Source organism: Micromys minutus (assembly GCF_963924665.1).
Source record: "Micromys minutus genome assembly, chromosome: 18".
Taxonomy (NCBI): Eukaryota; Metazoa; Chordata; class Mammalia; order Rodentia; family Muridae; genus Micromys; species Micromys minutus.
The window spans coordinates 48,152,852-48,179,793 of NC_137953.1; the positions used below are offsets into that span (position 1 = coordinate 48,152,852).

Below are 26,942 nucleotides of genomic sequence, written 5' to 3' on the forward strand. Positions count from 1 at the left end.
TCAGTCAGCAACGTTCTTGACTCGCCAACATGAGAACCTGCATTAGATGCCTAGCCATGTGAGATATCCAGTCACACTGGATCCTTGGAGAGCTGGCCGGCTTCTGGGTGAGCTCCAGGCCAGTGAGAAACTCATTCTCAAAACATTGAAGGACTTGAGAAATGACAGTCATGTTTGCACACATGCAGGCCTGAATATGCACGCACACACACACACACACACACACACACACACACACACACATATGTACACACAAAGTAAACAATGATACTCTTTAACATAGTCTAAGACCAAGCCAAAGTATACTATATTATTTAAAGATTCTAACTTCAGTTCAAAAGGGATAAAGAAAATAAGTGTTCTTTTCAAAAAGCCAAAAAGCGACCCAAAAGAGAAAAGTATGGGGAAGGATAGGGAAGGGCCACAGGTCATAGATGGGCAGAGGGATGATTATCTGAAGTCAGGGGTTGGGCTGAAGAGATGCCTCAGAGGTTATGAACATACACTGTCCCTACACAGAATGCAAGTTCAGTTACCAAAACCCAGACTAGATGGCTCACAACCGCTGAACCCTAGTTTGAGAAGGGGGGGGGTACTCAGCACGGTCTTCTAGCCTCTGAGAACACCTGCATACACATGGTACACATAAACTCATATAGGCACATAAACATAAACTTTAAAATAAAAGAAACAAATCTGTCAAGTCAGAGACTATTCACCGTCACATAAAACATTTGAATTTTGTGTTTCTTGGAGAGTGCGGAAGAAAGGAACATTCTGGATAGACAGACTGTTATCTTTTTTAATCAGGAAACAGATGGCAGGGGGCAGTTATCTCCAAACCTTTGTCCAAGGAAGATTAAGCTGAGGAGCTGAAAAGTGTGTGTCTATTTACCAGAAGATCTCAGACTGTGTCTTGATCATGGAGCCTGGATGCAGGCGCCTGACCTGGGAGCTGAGCAGGTGTTCCCATGTCTGCTGAAGATGAGCCCTTTGCCAGCATCCACTCAAGACAATTTCTACAGCGCCCTAACAATGACTGTAAAATACATATAGCATGCAATCAGCTATTTAACTCTTTCTGGGTCCTTGTGGGCATTATGGCATATATAAATGGTATAGCCATTTCTAGAACATTCCGTCTTTCTGACTAAACCTCTGTATCCTGTCAATAGCAATTCACTCCTTCCTTTTTAGTTCCAGGCCCCGACTGCCACCATTCCAACTTCTCACTGTGACTCTCTATCAGTCTCACGTGTGTGGCAATGATTGTTGATTTATGTCTTACCTGTTTTATGTAACATATTGTCCTTAAAGTATATCTAGAATTTCTACCCTGTCTTCCCTCTCTCCTTCTCTCTCTTCTTTTTTTGGATTCTTGAGATAAGGTCTCTCTATGTAGCCCAGGCTGGCCTCTTATTTCTCCTGCCCCAGCTTCCAGAGTGCTGGATCAGAGATGTGTGCTCCAACTCTGCCTCTCTCCTCTTTGAAGGCTGGATACCATTTCAGTGTGTGTACATATCACATTTTCTTCATCCACTCCTCTGGGTAGCTTTCATTTTTAACTATCGTGAATAATTCTATGACCATGAACATGCAAATGTGTCTTTGAGGCCTGTCTTTCTCATCTTTTGACTATGTACTTGGTAGTGAAGTCACTATCTTACATGGAAAATCTGTTTTTGAGGAATTGCCCACCGCCTAAGGACAGTGTACCAAGACAATTCTGTGCACATCCAACCCCACTCTTGTTCTAGGAGCTACATTCTCCCTTTGCTCTGGTGTGAGATGGTCCTGAAAAGGGGTGGGGCTCCCTCTCCGGAAGCACTAAAAGCTACATTGTAGCAACATCAATCAACAACCTTTCCTGGAGTCTAGTAGCCAGGGGAGGGACCTCAATCTTCTGTGGTCTTTGACACCATCTATCATTATGATGGCTTAGGTCACATTGTCATCTGATTTGTTCTCCCAACAGAAGTCAGCCTCTCAACACACGGGCTTCTTTTCCACCTCTTTCTGTGGTCTAAATTCCCTCACTCGGTTAATTAGCATGCCTGGCACTGTAGCTTAAGACTTTAATCAGTATGTGGTGCTTTTAATTAATCGCGTGGCTCTGCATCTGGAGTGGTTTGTGTTCCAGGGTCAGGAGAGGAACTGAGGTGGGGGATGGAGAGGCAGCTTTGTTTGGTGTCCAGTGTAGGTAGAGAATCCAGATACTGGGGAGCGAGAGAATTCATAGGGGCAAGGTGGCTGAGAAGCCATCTGGCCACCTTTGCAACATACTAGCAAGAGGTGAAATGTGAACCCAGGACTTTAGTGTATGTGTTTTGTAACTGAGCTAAATGGCTGCCCTAATTCCAGTTTGCAAAAGTGTTTCTAAAGTGTCAGGAAAACTTGTGACACATTCTAGAATTGTCCACAGGATAGCAATGCTGTGGTTAGAGAAGAAGGAGCCACAGCAGCAGTGTTAGGTCATGCTGAGGAGCAGTTGCCTAAGAGTGGGACTTCTGAGAATCCCTGTTTCCTGCCCTGCCCCAAGGAGGTCCTGCAAAGGGGAGAGAGGTGACATCAATCCCTCCAGTGATAACTGTTTTCTCTCACCTGTTGGGATTCCATTAGGGTCTCTTAATTTTAGCATCCATGCTTTCAAAGGCTGGGGAATGTTCAGAGCAACCTCAGGAGCAGGTTGTAAAATTGACGTGATGCCTGGTGGGAAGGAGCTGGAAGGGAGGTAAAGATCCCTGGCCCTTCGAAGAGAAAACTTTTACTCCCAGATCCTCAGGGGGTGTTTCCTCGAACGTACCCAATGTCATGTCCATGAAAGTCAAACAAAAAGGAGTGCCTTGGTGAGGTTTTGCCTGGACACTTAGAAGCAGCTGGGATGTCAGATCCAAAAGGAATTCTAAAATGACCCCATAACATTGCCTATTTTATAGATGATTGAAAGGGACCCAGAGAGAATTGTTCAAATTCATCTGAAGAGATGGGAACAAAGCAGTAGCTAAGACCTAGCTCTCAAGCTTTTGGAGATTAGATGTGCGCCTGGTTCCTTATAGATGTTTAATTGAAGTCAAAGAATAACATGGAGCTCACTTGGAAGCGAAGATAGGGTCTGAATTAGTCCAGGATGCTCAGGTAACTTCAGAACCCTATCTGAAGTGTGGACCGGTGAATGGCTTAGGGGCTGACATCACACTCAAAGAGGAAATGACACAATGGAAGGACTAAGGAGGAATATGTCTTACGGGTCATATACTTAACTCCCAGTATAGCTCCCCAGACCTAGGAAGGCTCGGTGATGTCTCTATAACTTGGCAGAACAGTCAGTGTACTGAGCAATAGGGGGTGGAATGCTCACAGGAAAGCCTGTGGAAATCTTAAACATCATCTGTAAATGCCAAACCCCAGACCCATTACAAATCCATTTCATGGTCATGTGCTTCAGGAATAGAAACACTGGAAGCACAGTTTAGCTCTCCATGTTTAAGGACAGGGAAAACGAGTCTCGAAGGCAGTAGGTCCCATGGTAGTAATGGCCAAGGATGCTTTGAACCTCCCTCTGCAGGCTCCAACATCCTTTCCAACCAGAGAGTGGCAGCTGTTTAAAATCAAGAGAGGAAGGACATTATAATTTTGGGCTATTGACATTATTAAACACTACTTGACAGTTATTTTTAGAATGCAAAGGTTTCTGGGAGATTGGACTTACTCAATGGCTGGCTCTTTCCTCAAAGTGGCATATTCCAGAACTCCAGAAAACACAAATTCCCTAGAATCCCAGGGAAAACTTTAGAACTCTAAAGCACGTCCTACAATCCTGGGGCATACCCTAGAACTTTAGGGTATACCTCAGAAATGAAACTAACATTCCAGAATTCCAGAACACACTCCAACATCTCAGGGTATACTTTAGAACTGCAAGGCACACCTTAGGGTGAATCCATGGTTCACCCTGAAATCCCAGGGTTAGCCCTGAAATTCCAGAGTATATTCCATGCAAGACAGACTATCAAACATGTCAATATGAGAAGCTGGGGAGAGTGTTAATTAAGTTTAGACCAAGAAAATGCTTTCGCTTGAACAAGCCATGATATTTTTTTCCTTTAAACTCATGCAAAATATGGAGTGCCAGACAGTCAGCTGGAACCCATGAAAACATGATTATGTACTTATGGTTCCCAACTTCCACCATCTATAGCCCCTTTTTATTATTTTTTCCCCTCAGGGAGTCCCATTTTGAAAGATTCTGTCTACTAAACAAACTGCATTTATTAAGTAATAATATATTTCCTATTTTAATATGGGACGCACATGAGTCTGCATAGCCACATGAAACGGCAACAATCCAATTTCCAATAGGCTTTTGAAAACAGCTTGTGAATCTCACTCCTACTCCTGAATTCCTAGGAGTCAGGGTCCTCTGAGTCGGGCACTGTTATGCGTGTGTTTATGTGACAGAAAAATGAAAGTGGCACCAAGAATAAGCTAAGTTCTTAGCTGCCTGCAGAGACAGAGATGTAATTTGTAAAAACTGATCAGCAAACTTAATTATAAAGGCATTGAGGTCATAGGGAAATCACCTGGGCAATGATAAAAATTAAGATAAAATTCCAGGGGCCAGAGAGGTGGCTTAGTAGCTACTGGTGTTTGCCACCAAGCGTGCTCCCCAGAGCTCTGTCCCTAGAATCCACATGGTAGAAGGAGAAAATGAGTTCTGCAGGTTGATCTCTGTCCCCCATATGTGTGCATGAAAAATGTGCTTGCAAGGAAGGATGCACACATGAACAGACACACACACACACACACACACACACACACACACACACACACATACACAAATAAATAAATGTAAAAAATACAGAAAACTTCAAATGCAAAGCCAAGTCATTAAGAGCAACCCATAAAGGCCAAGGGCAAAGCTTCAAGAATAAGAGGAGACATAAAGATAGATAAAGGAAATGAGGAAATTAAGGGAATGGAGACCGTGGTGGGACTTGGAATTAATTATTAATTAATTCCAAAAGAGTGTGGAGACTAATTGAGCAGGCTTTGGTGCCAGTTCGACTGTGCGTGAGTTACAAGTAGCCCCTGCCAAGTGGACATAATTGTACAGCACAGACACTTTACAGAACAGCGGGGGAAACAGTCTCCATACTCACTCATGAGCAGAGACGATTCAGCCGAGTCAGCATGTACAATTTGTTGTGCTAGGTCTGATGGTGACTGTAGCTGGTTGTCCTGGCTCTAGCTAAAAGACTAGGCAAGAAGCCCTCCACTGGGATAAAAATAGATAATATAAAATATCCCAAAATGAAAAAAAAATTAAACTTTTTGTTTTAAATGAAGAAACTAGCAAAAGGGAAAATAAAGACCAAGGTTATAAAAAGAAAATAAAAATTCCATCTGATCGTGAGTGTCATCTTTAAATACCTACCACATTGCTGGTACTTGGGCATCATGTAAGGCGACATCAAGGCTGCCTTGGAGAACAAAGAAATTCAAATGATATTTAAGTGTGTGCAGGAAATGGAGGCATTTGAGCTAAGTGAAAATGTCATGTGGAACATTTTATGTTAACAAGCTGCCGCTGGAAGGGAATGTAAAGTCTCTGGGCTGGAGAGGAAACCTCGAATCATGAAAAGGGTGTGGGCAGGGGGAAAACAGCAAGGCTGATCTTTGAAAGAACCGCAGTGAAATCAATTTTTGGAGCAAGTTGGTCAACCGTATGAAGCAGGAGAAGGCAGAAGACAGCCACGGGGTAGATCCAGCACCTTGTTAAACAGCGAGTAGGAAGGAGAGAGAAGTCCCAGGTGGGGGCTAAGTACCCGCTGGAAAAAAATAAAAGTGCTGAGACCTAATGGATGGGAGGTGAGAGAAAGTAAAACAAGATGGAGGAAGAATGAACATTCGACCTTATTGCTTTGATAGGAAACAAGTATGTAATGGATTGGGTATTTGCAGAAATATGTGGGAGTGTGGGTAATAGGAAAATTTTAGAGTGTAGCATGTAAAACTATTTTATGATATTTTATACAAAGTCAACGTGGCCTGATTTCCAAATACATCTTAGATACATCTTAGAAGCTACTAAGTAGTTGCAGCCTCAGGATGCTATGCAGTTAGCTACTCCTCCTCAATATGGCCCCTCAAATTCCCTTTGGTGCTGGGGCTCCCCCCATGCTCCCCTGGAATCTTGGATAATATGATTGTATGTAGAACGGCAATTTTAGCTGTGAACCATGAGGTGCTCTGAAGGTTGGTGACTGACTGCTTGGTCTTCGGTGTGCTGTTCTAGCTTACCAGAGTTCCTGTGGAGTCCTGTGGGCAGTATCGGAGCTGTGGCGAGTGTCTTGGCTCAGGTGACCCCCACTGTGGCTGGTGTGTGCTCCACAACACGTGAGTACCATTGGCTACTCCCTCCTGTCTCCTGTTTCCTCCCAGGGGCTCGAACCCTTCTCTCTGTCCTTCCTCTCACCCCGTGTGCATTCCTCTCATCCTCCACCTTCCTTCCTTCCACCCTTTGCAGGCTTTATTGCTCTCCAGAACATTCTGAGTTCCTTTTTACTTGTCCAGTTTCACTAAGACATGTATGGCAATGGCACCATGGACCAGTGACAGGTCAGAATATGGCAGTTACCCTGGCAATGGGACCTTGAAGAACCACAGGGTGACAGACTCCTGGACTTGTCTAGCTTCAACTTGCAGAGCACCCCCACATCCATACTTGGTTCCCTTGGACATCTATTTTGTGGGAACTCTATTTATTCTCTAGAAGAAGGGAGAAGGCAGTCATATTAAAGTGGAAATAAATAGTAACTCAACGACTGAACTAAGAGATGCAGACAACGATCCAGGAAATGAGAGAGAGTTGAAGATAATTTTTAAATTGTAATTAATTTTTATCTTATGTGTATTGGTATTTGGCCTGCATATATGTCTGTGCACTATGTGCATGATTGGTGCCCTGGGGTACAGAGAATAGTTCAGATCCCCCAGAACTAGGGTTACAGATGTTAGTGAGCTGCTCTGAATGTTAGGTATTAAACCTGGGTCCTCTGGCAGAACAGTTACAAGCTGACCCATCCCTCCAGTCCAAGATCTTTATTTCCCTTTCGAACAGCCACCAGAGTTAGACCCCTTTTGAATAGAGTTTAGCCCTACTTTAGGTATGGTTGATTCCTGTGGCCACCTGAAACCTGGTATTCTCTGAGCTAGATACACGCATGATAAAATAAGACTTTAGTCTTCCCGTTAACAACCTGAATGTGGGACCAATGACATTCATTGTAATTTTCAGTCATTTTAAGCTATAAGAAATTGAAGGTGGGATCTTGTCTTTTTCCTATTCCAACGACAAGAAATACTCTCTAGATTCTGACAGTTAAAAACACCCTCCTAATTTCTCATAAATCTTTCTGAAAGAACAGCCAACTTCCCTATGTCTGGGTGTCGGACATAATGAAGCCTTGAGTCCCTTAGGGGAAGGCCTGAAATCTGTTCATAGTATTATAGCAGAAAGAAATTGAGAACCACCGAGTCACACTGAAATACACACAACTCTAAGACAGGTTGGAAGCTGTGCTCAAGTGTACATCAAGGCCACCTAGTAATAGTGCTATGGAACCCAGGATTGCCCCCCCACACCCCCACACACAAAGGAGAGTAGAGAGGCACGTTTAGAATGCATACCAGCTCCTGTCAAACCAGAAGAGTTCCCTGATGCTACCTTGTAAGAAAGGAGGTACATTTCTTTGTCCTGCATTGTAGTATCTCTCAGAAAAGGAATGAATGCATTCTTAACCTAATGCCTTCCTTTAGGATGTAGAAGCCACCCTAGCTTACTGATTGTTGGAGCATGCTTAGTAGCTATAGCATGATATAAATGTCCCTCCAGGGCAATCAGACAACCTCGCCCCTCCCTGGAATTCTTCAGGACCAACACATAGGTTTCTGTGTCCATGTTGTGTCATGATGCTATCCCAGCCCCATGTGGCACATATCTCGGTGAGATTCACCTCCACATCTGGGTTAAGCAGGTCTGAGAAGAAAACTAAATGGCTTGCAGTACTTCTGTGGCCTCAGCTTCCCCTTTTATGGCATGTTACTTGACTCCTATGGCAGCAAACAAGGGTCCGCTAAAGACAAAGAATAGTCAAGGGCCGTTCATAAAGCAAGCTATCACACAGGGAAGCCAGCATCACTCCTCAGCATATCATGGACATGACTATAGTGTCTGACACAGAATTCATATCCAAACCTCCCCAGCACTCTCTCTGTGGCCTGGAAAGAGGATGTGTGGTTTACCTACTTTACTGGGTTCCAGGAGAACTGCTGAGCCCAACCACTTGGGCCAGAGGCTTTGTGGTTAGTAGAACCCTGGTAGGGTAGTCAAAGATCTCACAGGCTAAAGCAACAGCTAAGAACTCACAAGTGTCCTTCCTCTTGGACTTTGATAGACTCCAGTGATTTTTTTTAAATAGTCTTTGAATGGTGTTCTTGAGTCCCCAAGGATGTCACAGTTTCGAGCTGTCTTTTCTTGGCTGGCAGATGTTCCTGCTGCCTCCCCTTACCTCCTTCAGCATGGCATCTAATCTCACCCCAGTCTGCATACAGGATGCTCAAACCTTACTAAGAGCAGAGGCTATGCAAGAGTTGCCCTGCCTGCCATCCAACACTGAGCTGCTGCTTCTGGGACCTCTGTTTGCCCAAGGAGCCACAATGGGAGCTTACTGTGTGGCTATGACAGGGGTCTCATAATGATGACTGAAATCTGTGCAGTCCAGTTCTCCTGTTTTGTATACTGTGAGGCTCTGAGTACAGCTTATTCACCCTATGTGTAGTAATGGTATTCTATAAAGAACTGTTAACAAATTAGCAAATTAGCGAACCACTTCGCCTAAAAGGAATGGAGGGTCAGGCTCCTGAATCCAGTGGCCACGTTTTTACCAGTGGATTGATACAGAACCTTATTTGTTGGACATCTGTGTTAAAATGTTTTTCTCAATACATATTGTTAATTTGTTAATGGTCAGCTCACGACTAACAGAAGTATAACTTCATACCCGGATGAAGTTTCTCATGAGCTTTCTGCCTCCATGTCTTCCACAGATCCTTTCAGCATGTGCCTTTACAAGTGGTTGAGTGAAGCTTCTTTAACATACACACAACTCCCCTTCTCTGTGTCACACTGTGGCCGTGTTGTGCTTAGGAATACTGGGCAGTAAATCTTTCCAAGTCAAACAAGTACAGAACTTGGAAAAAGTATGGCATTAACTAGGCCTCAAAGAACCCTCATTTATAATGCAATTTCTGAAATAACAAGGCAGATTGTCACCTCTTCCTACTCCATGGGAACATGTGACTTGAGTCATTCCCCACTCTGCATATAGCCATGAGAAACCTCAAAAATGCCATAAAGACAAGCTTGGGGGGCACTAATAAATGTTAGCAGTTAGCTAACATTTGAAATAGGGAATCTGCAAATATTGAAGTTTTCCATAGCACTGTATGGAAGACGTTTGGCATCTACATTTGCAAGGAGGGAGATCCGTGGCTTATGGTGCTGACTGGAGGATGATGGATAATAGTGCTGTGTGTGGGTGATGAAACCAGACCTGCAGGGACATTGAAGCTGTACCCATGGATCTTGTAACTTCTTGGTAGGACACAGTTTATGAGTTCCACAGACCCAGACTACTGATCACTGAACTATTCAGCAGGCCCTTCCCTGCCCTCCTAGAGTTAATGACCAAGAATAGCTCCTGAGTATGAGAGGTCCTTGGGGTCTCTAAGATGCCTTTCATCAACACACAATTCTAAACTTGTATAAAATCAAATGGACAGATTAAAGTGTTCTGTCTGAAAAACTTTATCATACGTAAACTCAGGGAGCCCAGGTAGACAACTCTAGAAGGTCAGTACTATCTATGGGTCTTGGTTCAAGTAAAACACAGAATCTGTTCCTTCTGCTCTGTACTGCTCTGTTTTTTTCCAGTGGGCAAATTATGAACATGCATAATTTAGAGGCGACAAAGAGGACATGTAAAAAGCAGAAGAAAGAAGAGGGGTGTGAACAGTGAACAGAGTTAGTGTGGGAACCAGTCTAGAGATGTTGGTCCTGAGAGGCTTTGCTAGCAAGGAAGCAAGGAACCAGCATAGATAGCTTCAGCATTCCCTAAAGTACTGTGCGTACACACACACACACACACACACACACACACACACACACGCACACACACACACACACGCACACACACACATACACACGCATACACACACACACACACACACACACACACTTCTGAAACTAGTCCTGTGCTTTCTATGCTTGGACACAGTACTAGGCTCAGAGATGCAGAATTATTGTTTATTATTTCTTCCCTGTAGCGTCTTAGAGAGTAGGTCTTTGATGCAATGATGGGGTAAAGGAATTAGCGTATTTGTCTGGCTTCCATACCAGTCAAGACTCTATGCTAACTGATAGTGGGAGAGAGAGAGAGAGAGAGAGAGAGAGAGAGAGAGAGAGAGAGAGAGAACAAGAACGTGGGAGAGAGCCATTAAGAAGCCAGTGGAACAAGAAACCTGAGGACAGAGCCTCTGCAAACAGGTGGCCCAGGTCACTGAGAGAGCTTTTGTACCAGGGATGTCACAGGGGGGCTGTGGGCTGAGTGTGCGGAAGAGAAGGTACAGTTACTTTATTCTTTCTGCGTTCCCTCTCTCTGCACTTGTGAATGTGGCACAGTGCATACCTGTGAGTCCAGGGGTAAGAAGTCCCACACTGAGTTCTTCTGCAGCCCCTGGCCCTGACTCCAGGAGTCTTCCTAACGGCAAGGACAGTAAACCCAAAGCTGCCTCTTTATTCATCCTGCAGTTTAAGCCTGCATTCCCAGGGCTTTCCTCCATGTGTGAGCCTACCTGTTCTGATCTGGGCAAGAGAGATTAAAAACATCCAAGCCCAGTCTGCCTTTGTCCCATCACAGCTGTCTCCCGTCCTGGGCCTGGAACACACCCTCCAGGCTTGGCAGGCCCTGAAACCCCTTCCATCTTCCCCTGCCTGGCACCATTCCCAGGTAAAGAAGCCTATCTTAGTCTAGGTAGGTAACAGGATCCCACTGCCTGTGGCAGACTCAGCTCATCCATTGGCCCAGGCGCTACCCTTTCTCGGAAGACTCATGAGCACCACCATTGGGAAGATCATGTGCAGACTTGTGGCATAGAAGTTCATTTCTTCTTTCCTATAGAGTTTGGGTCACACTTGGGGGGGGGGTTGAAAGGAAGATAGAAGGACAGTAAAAATCTAAGAGACTATCTGTGCACAGAGCAGTCTAGACTCCTTTCCCAAGATCTGAATGTTGTTGAGAGGAGATAGCTTACACACATGCTGTCAAAGCAAGAGGACAAGATGTGAAATAAGCCACTTCTCGGATACGACTGTGATGACTGACTTTGTTCCTAGTTTGTGGGGGTGGACCCTAAGGTGTGAGCTGTTCCTTGCTCCATGTGAGCATATCCTAGAGCCTTGTATTGTTTCTTAATTTCTTAACCTACTCCCTTAACAGTAACCTATGGCTGGGTATCTTCTAGGATTGCTGGCCAAAGGCTTTCAGAATCATAAAGAATGCCAGCATGTTTGTTTTGATTGACACTTTACCAATGGTCTGGAGGAAAGTCTAAAACTCAGTTCTAGTACATTCAACTCCCTTGGCTCACTAGCTACCTAGGTATAAAATGACTTAAGAAAGCCTTAACCCTTGACTCCTACTTAGTCGCCCCCTCCGTGTGTGTGTGTGTGTGTGTGTGTGTGTGTGTGTGTGTGTGTGTGTACATATTCACAAGTTTCATAGATGTTTCATAATGTAAGGACAAGTAAAAACTACCACTTTCTCATATACATCAGAGAGGCTATGGAGATAGCTTAGTCTATCAAGTTCTTTTCATGCAAGCTTGAGAACCTGACCTTAGATCCTTCTTACTTACATAAAAAACCAAATATGTCTGTGTTCCTGCAATTCCAGCATTAGGGAAGTAAAGACTGGGGAAATCCCTGGGACCCACTGGCTAGACAGCCTAGCTGAATCAGTACAATTCCCACTCAGTGATGGTTCCTTGTCTCAAAATATAAGGCACTTTAGTAATGAAGGGAGACACCTTTTGTCCATATTGCCTTTGTGTTTATATGTGCATGCATGTACATGTGTACATCTACCCACATTACATACATACATACATACATACATACATACATACATATATACATACACAAACATGAATACACAAGCATATAGCATATGTGCATACAGCTTTATGGTTAGCTTACCAGTCTATCATCCTGGCTATCTGGGGGCTGATTCTTAGGCTTAAATTTACACACACACACACACACACACAAACACACACACACACACACTGATGCTTGTGCAGAGGAGCAGCATGGATGTACAGAGCAAAGTGTTTTCCTGTGCCAAGCCTGTTGTACCTTATGACACCCAGGACCTGAAAACACCAGGATGTTGGATAAAGTACATCCCAAAGCTGATCAGAGTCCGTCATAATCACTGTTGCAATGTGTCTCAAGTAAAAGGCAATGTCATCCTCAGTGTAGACTGTCAGAAGTAAGATCTATCTACCAGGATGTGCCTTTGACTTCTTTAGATCTTCTTCCCATCCTCTGCTCCTTGTCTGTCAACTCCACTTACTACCCACCCTGTCTTTCCTCCTTGCTTGGTTCTGTTACATTGTGTCGCTGACAGCATAGGATGCCATGGTGAGAACACGTAGTAACTGGAAGGCATGAGACAGGCCCTGGTCTCATGTCCTCTTCAAGGCTCTTCCCCCATATTCTGGCTTCATTCTACTGGGCCCTATCTCCTTCCACTTCCTTATAGAACCATAGACCAGGAAACAAGGCTTTAACACATGAGTCCCTAGAAGACATTGAAGACCCAAGCAATAGTCATCTGGAAGACCACCTGACTTACTCTTGCTCCTCCTCCACTCCTCTGTTTCATTATGATCTAAGCATAAAGCTCCTAATGATTCAGTTCAATCATAGGCCAAAGTTAAACCATAGTGTCATGGGTTGGAGACCATCTGCCAGTGAAGAGAGAAACAGGCTCTGATTTCTGAGCCCAGTGTTCCCACACTGAAGAGCCTGGGGAGACAGCCTACTTATGATCCGTCCAGCTGGGAGGCATACCTGAGCCAGCCTGGTTTCCATGCTGAAATCTGTTAGCCTGGCCAGCAGCACTGGGAGTTAATATTTCTCTCTGTGTGTTTAGGAATTAATTTCTACTAAACGTAATCACCCCCACTCTTCTTCCCTCTCACTCACCCCTTCCTTTCTCCATTCCTTTCCCTTCTAATTTTCCACTTGGCTGCGAATTCTCCAGCAGTGAAAGTTCAGGCTTAGGGGAGGGCGGAGGTAACTGCTTCATTAGAGAGGATAATCTCATTGGAGCCACTGGCTTGAATAATAACCCCTTGCAGAGGCCTGGGGCCTTTCTCCCTGGAGCTGTTAGAACCTCTGGTCTAGGGCTGTAAGGGCCCAGTGCGCAGGAAGTAGAATGAGAACAGGAGCAAAGACTGCTCAGGAAGGAAGACCTTAACTAGGGCTAAGGGGAGATGGGTCTTCTTGGGGCCTGCTGCTCACCTGCTCATCTGTATTTGGGACAGAGGCAACCTTGGGAATGACAGAGACCAGTGCCTGAAAGCTCAGTTGCATAGTGTGTATTTTGTGAGCCTGTAAACACATGAGTTCCCCTACATGGGAAGTGGATGAGGCGAGACCTGGATGTCTGTACTACAGAGGAGAAACCGTTGCCTTTCCACATACTGCAGCCCTCAGTAGGAAGTAATTCAGGAACTCTTCTAAGAGCAGAAGGAACACCTTCCATATTTCCTAACTCTGGCCTGAGCCACTAGAAAAGCACAGTCCTCAAACAGCCAAGGGCTATTACCTTGATGGACCCCATAAGACATCAGAAGCTGCACTTGTTCCATGCCATTATCCCATCACATTTAAGGTCAGTTGTCTATGCTTTTAGGCATTTGTAGCCTCTGCCCTCCTGAGCCATGCAGGATGGTAGAAATGTCAAAATACCCCTGGTTCTGACCTTAAGCTTAACTTTCCACTGAAAGAGAGCTGAGTTCTCAATATGCTTTGACAACTATTAAGGAAACAAGCCATAACATAGCATGCTTTCTCTCTCCTGTCCTGCCTGGCCTCTGGGCCTCCCTCCACCTTCATTGTGAGATGCACTGCAGCCTTTCTGTCTCCCTTTGATGTGTTTGGTGAAAGGGTCTGCATCAGCTGCAGTTTGGAGCCATGGAATGAGGACGTAGGGAAGTGATGGGCTCACAATACCCACCTCACACTTGTTGACAGCCCTCCTTAGAACTGCTTGCTGCACCCTGAGCTCATGAAATCTCCAGGAACCCCTAGCTGTCTGCCACCAGTATGCTCCCATTTTCTAGAAGAAGAAAAAAAAAAGACTAAGGCATCAAGAGGTTAATCATTTAGTCTTGATTAAATTAAGCTGTAAATTACACATGGGTTTGTGTGTACAGTGCTTTCTAGAATGGTAGGAAGATGCAGCCCTGGGAATCTGGGTAGCAGCAAACAACATAGGTCAGACTTATCCCTACCCAGCTACCTGTGCCTCCTCCCCCAACCTGGGAGAGAGAGAGAACCCAGCTATTCTACTTAGTGACTTCCGGTGATGTCTGGCCAGGAAGCAGCTTTACCCCCCTCCAACACACACACTCTTCATAATTTAATCAAAGGTACTTTTTTTCAAACCTACTAGTTGGTCTTGAAAACAAGAACTTCAAAGTTGGCGAGTCAGTGAATAATTGAAGCCATACCCGTTCTCCGGGTCTGCAGCTAATGGGCATAATAACACTATTAATAGCAATGTCAGCTCAGACACTCTGCAAAAGTCCATAACATTAGCCTAATGGCTGAAGGTAATGGAGTCCTTGCTGAGGAGCTGGTAAATTAACTTCTAAGACTTAGAGGCAGACACTCCTGTGGCCAGTGGTTTGCTCCAGCAGCCCAAGAAACCTGTGAGGACTCCCAGACTCGCTCCTGACCTTTCCCTCCTGGTTTGGAGGCCTCTGGAATTCATCCCAGAGATTTCAGGTTTGTCCAGGTATCCACGATAGTCAGCTGCTTTCTGGTGAGCAAAAGAGGTGGTGGAGAGGGAATGTTCAACGAGCCTTAGTGATGTAAGGGAAGCATTAAGGTAAGGGACGTGATTTAGTCTGCACAGAGGTCTTTGACCTCACTTCTTAGTCTGGAAGCTTCGAGAAGCTTAGCACAGTTGTAAGGAGCAGTGGCTCTGAGTTTTCCTGGGCTTCATATGGACTCATATTAGCTATGACCTAGATGAAGAGGTGACTGCCCATCCTCCCCTATAGTCTTCTGATCTCTAAGACCAGATGGACATAGTGAGAACACAGTAACTAGTGATCGTGACTGCAGTATAGAGAGATGGACTTACTTTTCTTTCACCCATCCAGCTTACTTACTGTAAGGTCTACCTCTTGCTTAGTCCCCTTCCTCCCCCAGTCTTCCTTTAAAGGCATTTCAGATGTCACCTTTAGTGTTTCTCGTTCATTAATTAGCTAAACTCTCATCTCCAGCTGTGTGCACCTGGAGGCCATGCCTCCAGCTGTGGCTAACTGGGAGGACTGACTGGGAGGACCACCTCATACAGTAGGACTAAGAGTTGGCCCACAAGCCACTGGGAGTACCCCAGTACCTTTCCTCCCTTCCTTTCTTACTCCCCCCCCCCACAGCTGCCTTTCCAGAAGGAAGTTCTCCTCCTGTGCCCCTCCCCAAGTTCTTTTCTCTCCTGAGCTATGGTTTCCTTTTGTCACTCTGCCCAGACCTCCCTCAATGGCTGCTAACAACATCCTTTTCTCTTTGGACCAAAGAGACTGGCCATGCAGTGGTGGTTTCCAGATAGTCCCACCTCATCTCAGCCTGTCCCTCTGGAGCACCTCGCCTGCCTGTGCTTCACAATGTAATGCATGTTACAGAGCATCCAAATCCTGGACATTGGACACAGCTCTGTATTTGTAAGGTTTATCTAGCTAGGATTATGTATTCTTCTCTGAACTCAGATACCTTCACGCAGCAAACATAGGGGTGTATACTTTTGGGCCCAGACCCTGTTTTTTTCTGTGCCTCTTTCTCAAGCCCTAGTCAATAATGACTGTTAAAAGCCAAGGCCACACTGGATGCGGTGCACCTGTGACTTTGTACACTTTGTATTAAACAATGATGGAAACCTTATGTAGTAGTTCCCCAGTGCCTCAGAGATGGAGTTCTGAGGCTGTTAGCTGCTACCCTCTGTTCCTTTATCCTCTCTGCTTCCTCCTCCTTTTCTCTTCTCTTCTCTTCTCTTCTCTTCTCTTCTCTTCTCTTCTCTCTCTCTCTCTCTCTCTCTCTCTCTCTCTCTCTCTCTCTCCCACACACACACACACACATACACACACACACACACACACACACACACACACACACACACACACACCTACCAATATTTCTCTTTTCTCCATTGCTAGAATGCATTCAGGGGATTCTAAAAGACAGAGGACATGGTTTCTTTTCTTGAAAAGCTCATACTTGGCAGGTGTCAGCTACTTTTATCTCAGTAATTATCATAAAACATAAAAAGTTTTAGACTGTGGAAAACTCCAGGTAAAGAGATAATTCATATCTGCCTAGTGTCAGGACAGAGGGACCGTAGTTACAAAAGAGTTAAACTACTCTGTAGACTTAGATGGAATTGGACGGGTAAAAAGATGTAGAAACCCAGACAGAATTACATACACAAGGGCAGTACAATATGTATTATGTACTATACACATATATGAGAAGAAGTGTGACTTTGAAGGGAGTGGGGGGAATTTAAGTTGACTCAAGTTTGTTTGTGTGTTTTGGTATTCTGGGGGGATGGCTGCCTTCTTTTCAAAGCTAAGCATAATAGAAGAGAGCCAACCCTGGAGAAGGAAAAACATATCAGCACTTCAGGCTTAAATGGGTTCCAAGAGCATCTGAAGATGTCTGCATCTTTCTGGATCAATTGATCATTGTGTATCCTTGCCAGGTGCACCCGGAAGGAACGGTGCGAACGCTCCAGGGAACCCCGAAGGTTTGCCTCAGAGATGAAGCAGTGTGTCCGACTGACGGTCCATCCCAACAACATCTCTGTCTCTCAGTACAATGTGCTGGTAAGGCTGGGAAGGTCAGACTCACCAGCAATAAGCACCAAGGCTACTCAGGAGCACCTCTAGATGGGAACGGGATGTCAGCCAAGGAGTATCTATAGGGGGGCCAAGAAAGGGGACATTGGCAGGAAAATTAAAGAAAAGATTCCAGTCATAAGGACAAGGAAATGACCATACCAATGATGATCAAGTAATACAAATTAAGGCAACATTGAGATTCCAGGTCACTCCAGTCAGAATGACAATGATTAAGAAAGCAAATAACAATAAATACTGATAGAAATTTAAACAAGTCTAGGCATTGTCAAAATCAGCACAGAGGTTCTTCAAAAGACCAAACGTAGATTCCCCTCTCCTCATACGACCCAGACATAATACCCACTCCTGGCTATGAGATAGTTTAGCATTGATGTCTTTTTGCAGGACTATCCATAACTGTTAATTTGTGGAACCAACCTAAGTGTTTGTCAGTCAAGGGCTGAATAAAGAAGCAGGGTTTATATACACAAAGAAATCCTTTTCCTTTTAGTCGTTAAGAAGAACACATCTATGTCATTTGAAGGCAAAAATGAATGCAACAAGATTTTATTATAATCCGAAGCATGTAGTGGGTACACCTTACTACTTATTATATTATAATCCGAAGCATGTAGTGGGTACACCTTACTACTTATTATATTATAATCCGAAGCATGTAGTGGGTACACCTTACTACTTATTATATTATAATCCGAAGCATGTAGTGGGTACACCTTACTACTTATTATATTATAATCCAAAGCATGTAGTGGGTACACCTTACTACTTATTATATTATAATCCGAAGCATGTAGTGGGTACACCTTACTACTTATTATATTATAATCCGAAGCATGTAGTGGGTACACCTTACTACTTATTAGCCAACTTGACATTAGTTGGTATGTAAGTTAATATGAGATGATAGAATAAGACCATGTTGCAATGAGTGTTGACAATGATCTCTTTATCTATAAAGGGAGCAATGTAGGTATGTTGAGAGAATGGGAGGCAGACCCTGAGTTATAGCACAAGGCCTTTGGTGGTTAGTGTTCTCATTTTACCAAATGGAAGAGGTGTCCCATCAGCCAACCTGGTCCTGCTCAGAATTCTTTTAGCATACAAATCTCCTAAGTGTTCCCACTTTCTGGCACCAAATCTATTTCAATCCTAGTGGGTTTCGTTAGTCTCAATCTCTAGCTCCCACTGCATTATCTACAGGACTCTTATAATAGCTGGTTTATGTTAATAATTCTTCCTTTGTCTGTCTCTTTCTCTTCCTCCTGCCTTTCTTCCTTCCTTTCCCAACTCCCCCCCCCCACCTTTTTCTCCCGCCTGGCTGGGCGGTTCACAGCTGGTCCTAGAGACATACAATGTCCCGGAGCTGTCAGCAGGTGTCAACTGTACCTTTGAGGATCTGTCAGAGATGGATGGGCTGGTAATAGGCAATCAGATCCAGTGCTACTCCCCTGCAGCCAAGGAGGTGCCCCGGATCATCACAGAAAATGGTGAGCAAGTGGGCCCAGGAGGCAAAGTTGGGTGGCAGACTTTTCATTGTGCCTGGGTAGCAGATCTCATGACAGATGTGGGGTCCTGAGGGAGCCTAAGGGCAGGAATAAGTCAGGGTGATAAAAAAGAGATAGAGGTGAGCTTTTTTTTTCTCTTTTGTCCTTGGAAATTAACTGGTACAGCCCTTCTGTCTCAGCCCCAGCTTAGCAACCAAACTTCTCCCTCATCCTAGATGAGGAAGAACTACAGAGAAGGTAGGTAGAGGCAAGTTTAGAAAAGTGCTGGTGTAAGTAGGTGGTGAATGGTCTGCTCATTTTAGCTAGCCTTGGGGAACAGTGAAAGAGGGAGGCTAACCTGAAGCAAGGATATGATGGGGCAGGTCCAATGGCTCCAAGACAACTTGTTCATACTCACATGACTGGTCTATGGCTCTAGAGCACCTTCTCTGCACTGCCCCCCATAGCTTCCTGTTGCTTATAGCCAACTATCCTGAGAAGGTGAGAATGGACACAAGCTAGACACATGAAGGAACAGACTGGCTAGATAGAGGGATTTCCTGTTGTCTGTCCCATTCGGGCTTGTCACATTTATTCAGAGCTGGTTGATTAATGAGGTTCTTGGGGAAGGCAGAGAACAAGGCTGGAAGGCAGAGTCTAAGGTCAAGGCCATGAATTAAACATGGGCTCCAATGCCTCTTTGGAGCCAGCTCAGGAATCTAGTATCTCTTACTCCTATGGAGCCAAGTCCCACAGAGGAGGTGGTATCTGCTCAGAGGCGGGGTAAGCTTGTATGTGCACACCTTTATACATACGTGCGATACCACTCCTGCCATTGGCAACAGTTTTCCTGAGACACTACATTTTATTCCTCCCGGGCCACTCATCATGATTCTATGAACCTTTCAGACACAGCACATAAGGACATTTGACTGTGTGTGTGTGTGTGTGTGTGTGTGTGTGTGTGTGTGTGTGTGATAAGTGACTGGGGGGGGGGCTAGTGACATAACAAAGAAGGGAGACTAAACCCAATTTGTTTTGCTTGTGTGTATATTTGTGTGAGGGGGCCATCCTGGAACTGAACCTTGCTGGCAGCATCCCAGAGGAAGAGGCTCTCTTCCACAGAGTACATTACTGCTAACGGGACTTTGGCTTGGGTTTTGAACTTCCCCTGGCCCCCATTGGTGGGCTCTGCCTTATAGGGGACCATCATGTTGTCCAGCTGCAACTCAAGTCAAAAGAGACTGGAATGACCTTCGCCAGCACGAGCTTTGTCTTCTACAACTGCAGTGTTCACAATTCGTAAGTATCTTGGATTTGCTCAACTTTTTGTCTCTAGGATCAAGGTTCATGCATAGCTCAGAAGACCTCATTATGATTTCAAGGAATCATTGTACGGAGGCTTCCAAAGGGGTGTCCTTAATGCTAGAAAATAGGACTCTCTCCTGTACCCATAGTATGAATGGAAAGAGACTAGAAAGAGGCAAACTCAAGAGCATATGGTATGAGCGCTGAAAACCGTGCATCTTCTCTGGCATAAATCTTCTCCTTAATTCCCTTCCCAGCATTTACTAGAGGTGATGAAGGACAGAAGTTCATACCTACACAGAGGAGGAGCCAGAGAAGGGCGGGAAGCCTTTACATGTATTCAGGAGAGGCCAGAAGGTCTAGCAAGTCAACCAAATGCCCTGTAGACTGAGTCAGGACTTGGGCTGATAGGTGTAAAAGACAGGTAAAAAAACAGAGTGGCCTAGGCTCTGCAATAAAGACATAGAAGCCTGGATCTGACTGTTTAATGTTGTCATCTCTTCTCTCTAAATAGTAATCATGGACAGCAAATTAGTTAGAGTATTTAACTGTTCTGTGCTCTAGTGTTCTCTATGAGACAGAATATACGTGTCCTGACACCATTGTGTGTAGTGACTGGGATGTGTTAGATACTTCTCTAATCACTGTGACAGAATATTTGGTGGAAGGCACCTAAGGGAGGAAAAGTTTTCAGTGGGTCTCCATTCACAGCATACAGTTCATCGCAATAGAGACATCATAGTAGCCAAAGGCTTTTTCTGCAACAGTGAGAGCTTGTAAAATGGCAGATCACATCTTGGCAGATCAGGAAGTAGAGCGGCCAAGAGCCATTACCTTCAACGTCTGCTCTAGTAACCCCCTTCAGGTCATAGTCCTCAAGATTCTACAAATCTCCCAAAACAGTACCACTAACCAGGAAGCAAGAGCTCAAGCAAAGAAGCCATTGGGGACATGAAACATTCAATCTGCATCATGACAGCCAAAGAGTACTATCTGAGCAGTTCTTGTCTGAGACATTACCACCATTGTGTATCAGTTCCGACTCTCCACAGGATGGCTGTAAGGAGTCAAAGAGCCATTACAGGGCACCACTTCAAACTTCAAGTGGCTCGTTGGTTGGGTGCTACTCCAACTTTTTGTTAGGATTTTGTTGCCATTTCCTCTGTGAAGTGATGATATTGAATCAGATTGTAGATGTCCATTTGTTTTAACTTTTTCTCCATAGACACTGAAATTAGGTGTGTAAGGCCAATATGCAAAATAGATGGAAGAAGGAGCTTGTTTACTGGGGGAGTCAGGAGGCTAGGAACCCCTCTATCTAGGAACCCCATGGGACTCTAGATAGTCTCCAAAGGAGCTCTGTAGAACCTTCAGGATTCCACAGAAGAGAGTTTGAAACACAGATGGCATGGCCTGGCCTGACCAACATTTCTGCATGTTTTAATATGCTGTTCCGCATTCCTCTCTTCACAGATAGGCCTCTAACATGATACCTGTGGAGGGGGCTCTAATAGAATAAAAAAATTAGGGCCCATGTAGGCTCTCTATGAGACTAGAAGTTAGCTCAGTTGGACCTTGGAGAAGGAAGCCTGTCTCCTGCCCAGCCAGAGCCCAGCTGCATCAACATCGGGGTTTTCTTCTCACTTCTTGCCATGGTGATGTCACCTCTTAGTGGCATCCTGTCCATAGTGTGACTCATCATATGGAGGATTAATAAATTAATAAGACCACAGCACTCAGGCCCTGCCCTCCACTGGAACCATTACCTGCCCAATTGCTTGGTCTGTAATAGTGAGACTCAGGTGCAATTTGAATTAAAACTTGGGCTGGGTTTTGTCTTCATTCTTATACACTCTGCTCCTAATTGATCTGTTTAGCAAAGGATCACGTCAACAGTGGGGAGAGAGGGGGGCTCACAGGGTTCCAGCTCTGAGTGAGGAGTTTATTTTGTGAGGTCTTGAGAAGGATAGATTTGTGTGAGACCTTTGTTTGCTCATCATTCAAGGAACATCTCTCTTAATAGCAAAATGTTCTGCTAGATTCTAAGGATATGCTGTTTGGACTGGGGTTCTAAGATGTATGCTTCTTCTCGGTGCCAGGTGCCTGTCCTGTGTGGAGAGTCCATACCGCTGCCACTGGTGCAAATACCGGCATGTTTGTACCCATGACCCCAACACATGCTCCTTCCAGGAAGGTCGAGTGAAGCTGCCTGAGGTAGGTTTCAGCAGTGGTGTGGTGAGAGGCACTGTTTGTATACACAGAACACACAAGATGGCTGTGAGGAGTCAAAGAGCCATTACAGGGCACCATTGGCAACAGAAAGGTATTGTCAACAGAAACACCAAGACTGATAAGAGAACAAAAGAAAAATGGACTTTGTAAACTGCAAGTGCTTCTTGCCACACTCTTTGAGGAGGCTTGCAAATTCTTCTTCTTCTTCTTCTTCTTCTTCTTCTTCTTCTTCTTCTTCTTCTTCTTCTTCTTCTTCTTCTTCTTCTTCTTCTTCTTCTTCTTCTTCTTCTCTCTCTCTCTCTCTCCCCCCCCCGGCCCCTTGTCCTCTTTCTGTTCTTTTTGTGATGAAGTTGTCCTAGATGCTCAGAAAGGAAGATTAAAAAGAGCCAAAGAAAGCAAAGTAAGAGCTACCAAGGTTCCCAGAACAATGGTGGGGTGTCTGTGGGAGATAGTGTTTTCAATTACAAGGTGCCAAATCTATGCCTGGCCTTGTCAGGATCTGCTGGGGATTCATGGCCTCTCAGGAGATTTGATGCCAGGGCTCCTGAGAAAAAAAAACAGGCTTGGAGGCATATGGCTAATTGCAAGGGCATGAGACAGTCCCAGGTCTTTGCCTTTGCCTTTCAGTTCTTTTCAGTTTCTATAAGCTGTGCATGGTAACTGGGCAGGCCACCAGAATAGGAGACTCCACCGTAACTCAGAGTCTTCCCCATCTTCCTATTACAGCATCACATGGGATAGACTTGGGCCCCTATTTTTCTTGGATCTGTGCTTATTTTAAGAGAAAGATGTTCTAAGAGCTCACTTCTGGTCCAGCTGCATCCCAGGGCCATTTTGAAGTAAGCATAGAGGGAAAGACTAAGTTAGCTAACTCTTTGGTTGCTGTGACAACATCTTCCTAGTACATGCACCAGATGGGAACTAAGTAAATAAATGTTTCTGAACTGTTGACTGTGTCACTTAGAGAAGGCTATTGTTTGCAGAACTCAAAACAGAATCTCTACTTGCTAATGTAAATGTAGCATTTAAAAAATATCATTAGCTTTTTGGCTTTTGTTTTGGGACATAAACTATAGCAAAAATAAAGGATACAAAGGGAAAGGGGGCAACAGAAAGAGAGTCATCTATTCACAGGCTAGTCATCTAAGTGTCTGCTATTGTGGTACTATTGCGAATACCCATGAGAAATCAATTTAAAAAGAAGAAAGGTTGGGGCAAAAGGATTTTAAAAGCCAAAGGATTGGGCAGTTTTATATAAGATTGTCTCCTAGTAACATCAGAAGCTTTACCCATAAAGTCTCACCAACATGACTACCTAAACAAGAACTAAATAATAGACATGCCAGTATAGATGGGGGTAAGTCTATGAGTGAATTCTCAACCCCACACAAAGAACTACAGACAACTAAGGGATGCTGGGAGTGTGGGAAGAGCACACCAATTGGTTAGGCAACACCAAAAGGTCAGCCCTGAAAACACACATATGAGTAGTATATTCAGACTGACTAGGTAATATTTAGGAAAAAAAAATTTTTTTTTTCGAGAGAATATATATATATATATTCTCTCGAAGGGTGCATGTCCAGTCAAGTCTTAGAGATTCACAATGTATATGACATGGTGACTCATGGTCTTAGAAGCCAAGGCTGCTCTGAACATTGGGGCCAAGCCCCTTGTAATGCTGGTAAGCCTCAGGCCACAGCAATTCTTCTGGAGCTCCTCAGGTTCTTTACCCTGTGAGGCCATGCAGATATGGTCCTTTTGTTCAGCCAAGAGTGAGGCTGCCAGGTGGCCTTTCATCTGCTGCACCATCTTGCATTTCCAACTCTGCTTTCATCTTGCCTCCCACTGACTATCACCAGGGGTGTCGAATTACTTTTTTCTCCCTGGACAAAGAGCTCATTCAGGTGATGTTATTGGTCTGGCATAGAGAACTGATGGACCATTGTAGTTGTGTTATGAACAGAAAATATTCAGGTATAATTACAATTATTAGAAATAGAATGTCCAGTAACATATGTCGTTTATAGTAACTATATCCCAGTTACAAGGGACGGTTTTGTTTCAACTAATGATGGCATAGTGATAGCAACTTAGACCCTTAGATTAGCTGCCAGAGCCCAGGCAACAAGTAGAAAGGGAAAGAAGAGGAGAGGAGAGATAAGGTGAGGAAAAAGCACACTAGGTGATGACGTCTCCATGTTTGCTCACTGTTCTCTTCTCCCAGCAACCTCTAAAGCTTCCTGACATCACCTAGAATGGCCTATGGCCATTTACAGAGCTGCAGCAGCCTCTGTCCTTGCGTGCCCTAGAGGTGCTGTTTCCTCTACAGCTTCACCTGAACAGAGCCATCTGGCCCACACTCTAGGCACTGTTGGTACCTATAAACTGTTATAAAAAAAAAATCCACTGGCAAAAAAGGTGGTCCTCAGTGGGCAGGTATATGGTTATTTCTCATCAGAGAGGAAAAATCCAAGTGACCCATTATTGAAGCTGTGTTCTCTGGGTACCAATCTAGAAAAGCTACCCGTGTGTGGGTGGTTCCCAGCGATCCATCTCAGAAAGGAGGTGCCACATGCTACTTTTCCTCTTCAAGTTCAACCAGTGTGCTTCCTCCAGAGAACAATTGTAAGATCAGAGAAGGTGAAATACATTCTGTTTGATCTGCAGTGTTGAACTTGAAAGGATCTCCCAACGTCCACGGCCACCGCATAGCTCTGAGATGTCCTACACTAGGACAGGTATGACAGACTCTCAGACCCTAAAGGTCAAGTTCACTCTAGAACTACAGAGCCAGAAAGAAAGTCCCAGACTGATGCTTGTCCCTGATGCTGAATGAAACCCACCCTTGGAGATAACAGCCAAAGGCAATTATTTACCTCAGGCTTGACTTTGGAGAGAAATTGTGCAATTCCCCCATTGTCAGTATCTCTGCTTTAATCCCACCTCTGCAATGCCTTTTACCTCCCTTGAGAAAGCAAAGCCAAACCCAGCTCAAAAACTTGTTTCCAACCCATGCACACATCCCCCTTCAGGTCTTCAATTACTGGGCTGCCATTTCTCCAGACAACTGCACTTTCCCTCAATCTCACCTGCCCCTCCCCCCTGGGGTTATGGGTATTTCCTTTCTGTATTATTAGTTCACTCTCTCCATAAACCAGCCCATCGTACATCATGCTAATGGCATTATAAACTTGGGGAACAGCAAGAAAATATATGGTGCATTACATCTTTGTATTGAGCATCAGGGTTCTGAGAGAGTTGAGTATAAATTTGGGGAGTTGTTAGGGCTACTAGGACTGGCTCCCGTTTGGAATTGATGGGGGGAGGGGCTGGCGTGGTATTGGGGGAGGAGAAGTGACCTATAAATCATGTTTTCCTTGGCCACTCCAGAGCTGATGTTCCCAAGAGCTTTGCATGCTCCCAATTTCACTGTAACAACCAAGAGAAACAGCTCTCAGCTTGCAAATACACCAGGGGCTGTAAATCCACAAGCTTGTCCCCAGCCCCAGGCAGCCCCAGCCCTGAAGGAGTGTTCTCTTTCCCAGCCCAGGAGCCTTCTTTATGTCCTTGTTCAATTATTTAAATATGCTGCGAAGCCTCTGCCTAAAGGAGCCACTAGCAAGCTGGACATAGTGGATGGAAAGGCAGCTCTCTGCGTTGGCTTCGCTCTCCTACACTCAGCACCCCTAGCCTCATTTTGTGCCTTTAAGTGGAAGCCAAAATACACAGTGGGGCCAACTGTTGACCTGGAATCATCTGGATCTATCTTCAGAATTCCAAGTTACTAAATATTTGCCTGTGCCTCTAACCACTGTCCCTCCGTACCCTTGGTCTAATCATACAACAGTAAAATGCAGCCCCAGGATGAAACAGCCTTTAAGTGAGAATGCTTCATATGGCATGTGTTCAAGTCACCACATAATCTTGTCAAACACAGGTGTTTTCTATTGTGCAAGCGTTGGCCCTTTCAAATGACAGTTGGGCAAAATACCTGCTTTGAAAAGAGAAGGGCGGTATGTTTTGGAGGGAATCAGTATGGGGTTAGATAATCATCTGTGGCTGAAAAATAAGACAAGCAGAAGAAAATATTGACTCACCATTTGTGAGTCTTGAGGTTACTGGTTATTTGAATCATCTTCATTGAAATATCAAAATGGTGATATGAGTTGTGTTACAAAACAGGATCACACATGGGAAGAGATGGGAGATGGGTGTGGGAACAAAATCCCTGTAGCAAGTTAACTACATCAACTAGAATAACAGTATCGCAGAATGCCTACCAGATTCAGTGTCTAGTGCTAGAAGGTACCAGGCTGAAAAATACCCATGGTTAAAATAATAAAATACTTCCCGGCTGATACATAGCTATACCTCCTCGTTGAGCTTTTTCATCATTTTTGCCATTTATCATTAATCAGGTTGATTGGCATTTTTAAATACCACATTTTAAACTAACTAAGCAGATACTGATTTCATTTTGCTTTTAATTTTTTTAAGTTAGCATGTAAAGAAATATACATGATCTTGCTGGTTGTGTGCGTGTGTGAGTTATTCTTTGTTCTCTGTTGTTTTTTGAGGAGATAATGGTTACTACTATTGTAGAGATGGAAAATTGAGCTTCAAAATATTTTATTGATGAAT

At 44.4% G+C, this 26,942-nt stretch overlaps 1 protein-coding gene across 1 annotated transcript in view; it reads left to right on the forward strand.

Moving 5' to 3' along the window:
* Nucleotides 1-26,942, forward strand: part of PLXNA4 (plexin A4) — a gene marked incomplete at both ends in the record, with an annotated part of 359,522 nt that overhangs the window by 255,738 nt on the left and 76,842 nt on the right. The window contains 5 exons of the mRNA XM_080932241.1: nucleotides 6,296-6,396; nucleotides 17,115-17,238; nucleotides 18,608-18,761; nucleotides 19,961-20,060; nucleotides 22,166-22,280. Of these exons, the coding sequence (XP_080788367.1) occupies nucleotides 6,296-6,396; nucleotides 17,115-17,238; nucleotides 18,608-18,761; nucleotides 19,961-20,060; nucleotides 22,166-22,280 (594 nt within the window). The remainder of the gene's footprint in view (nucleotides 1-6,295; nucleotides 6,397-17,114; nucleotides 17,239-18,607; nucleotides 18,762-19,960; nucleotides 20,061-22,165; nucleotides 22,281-26,942) is intronic.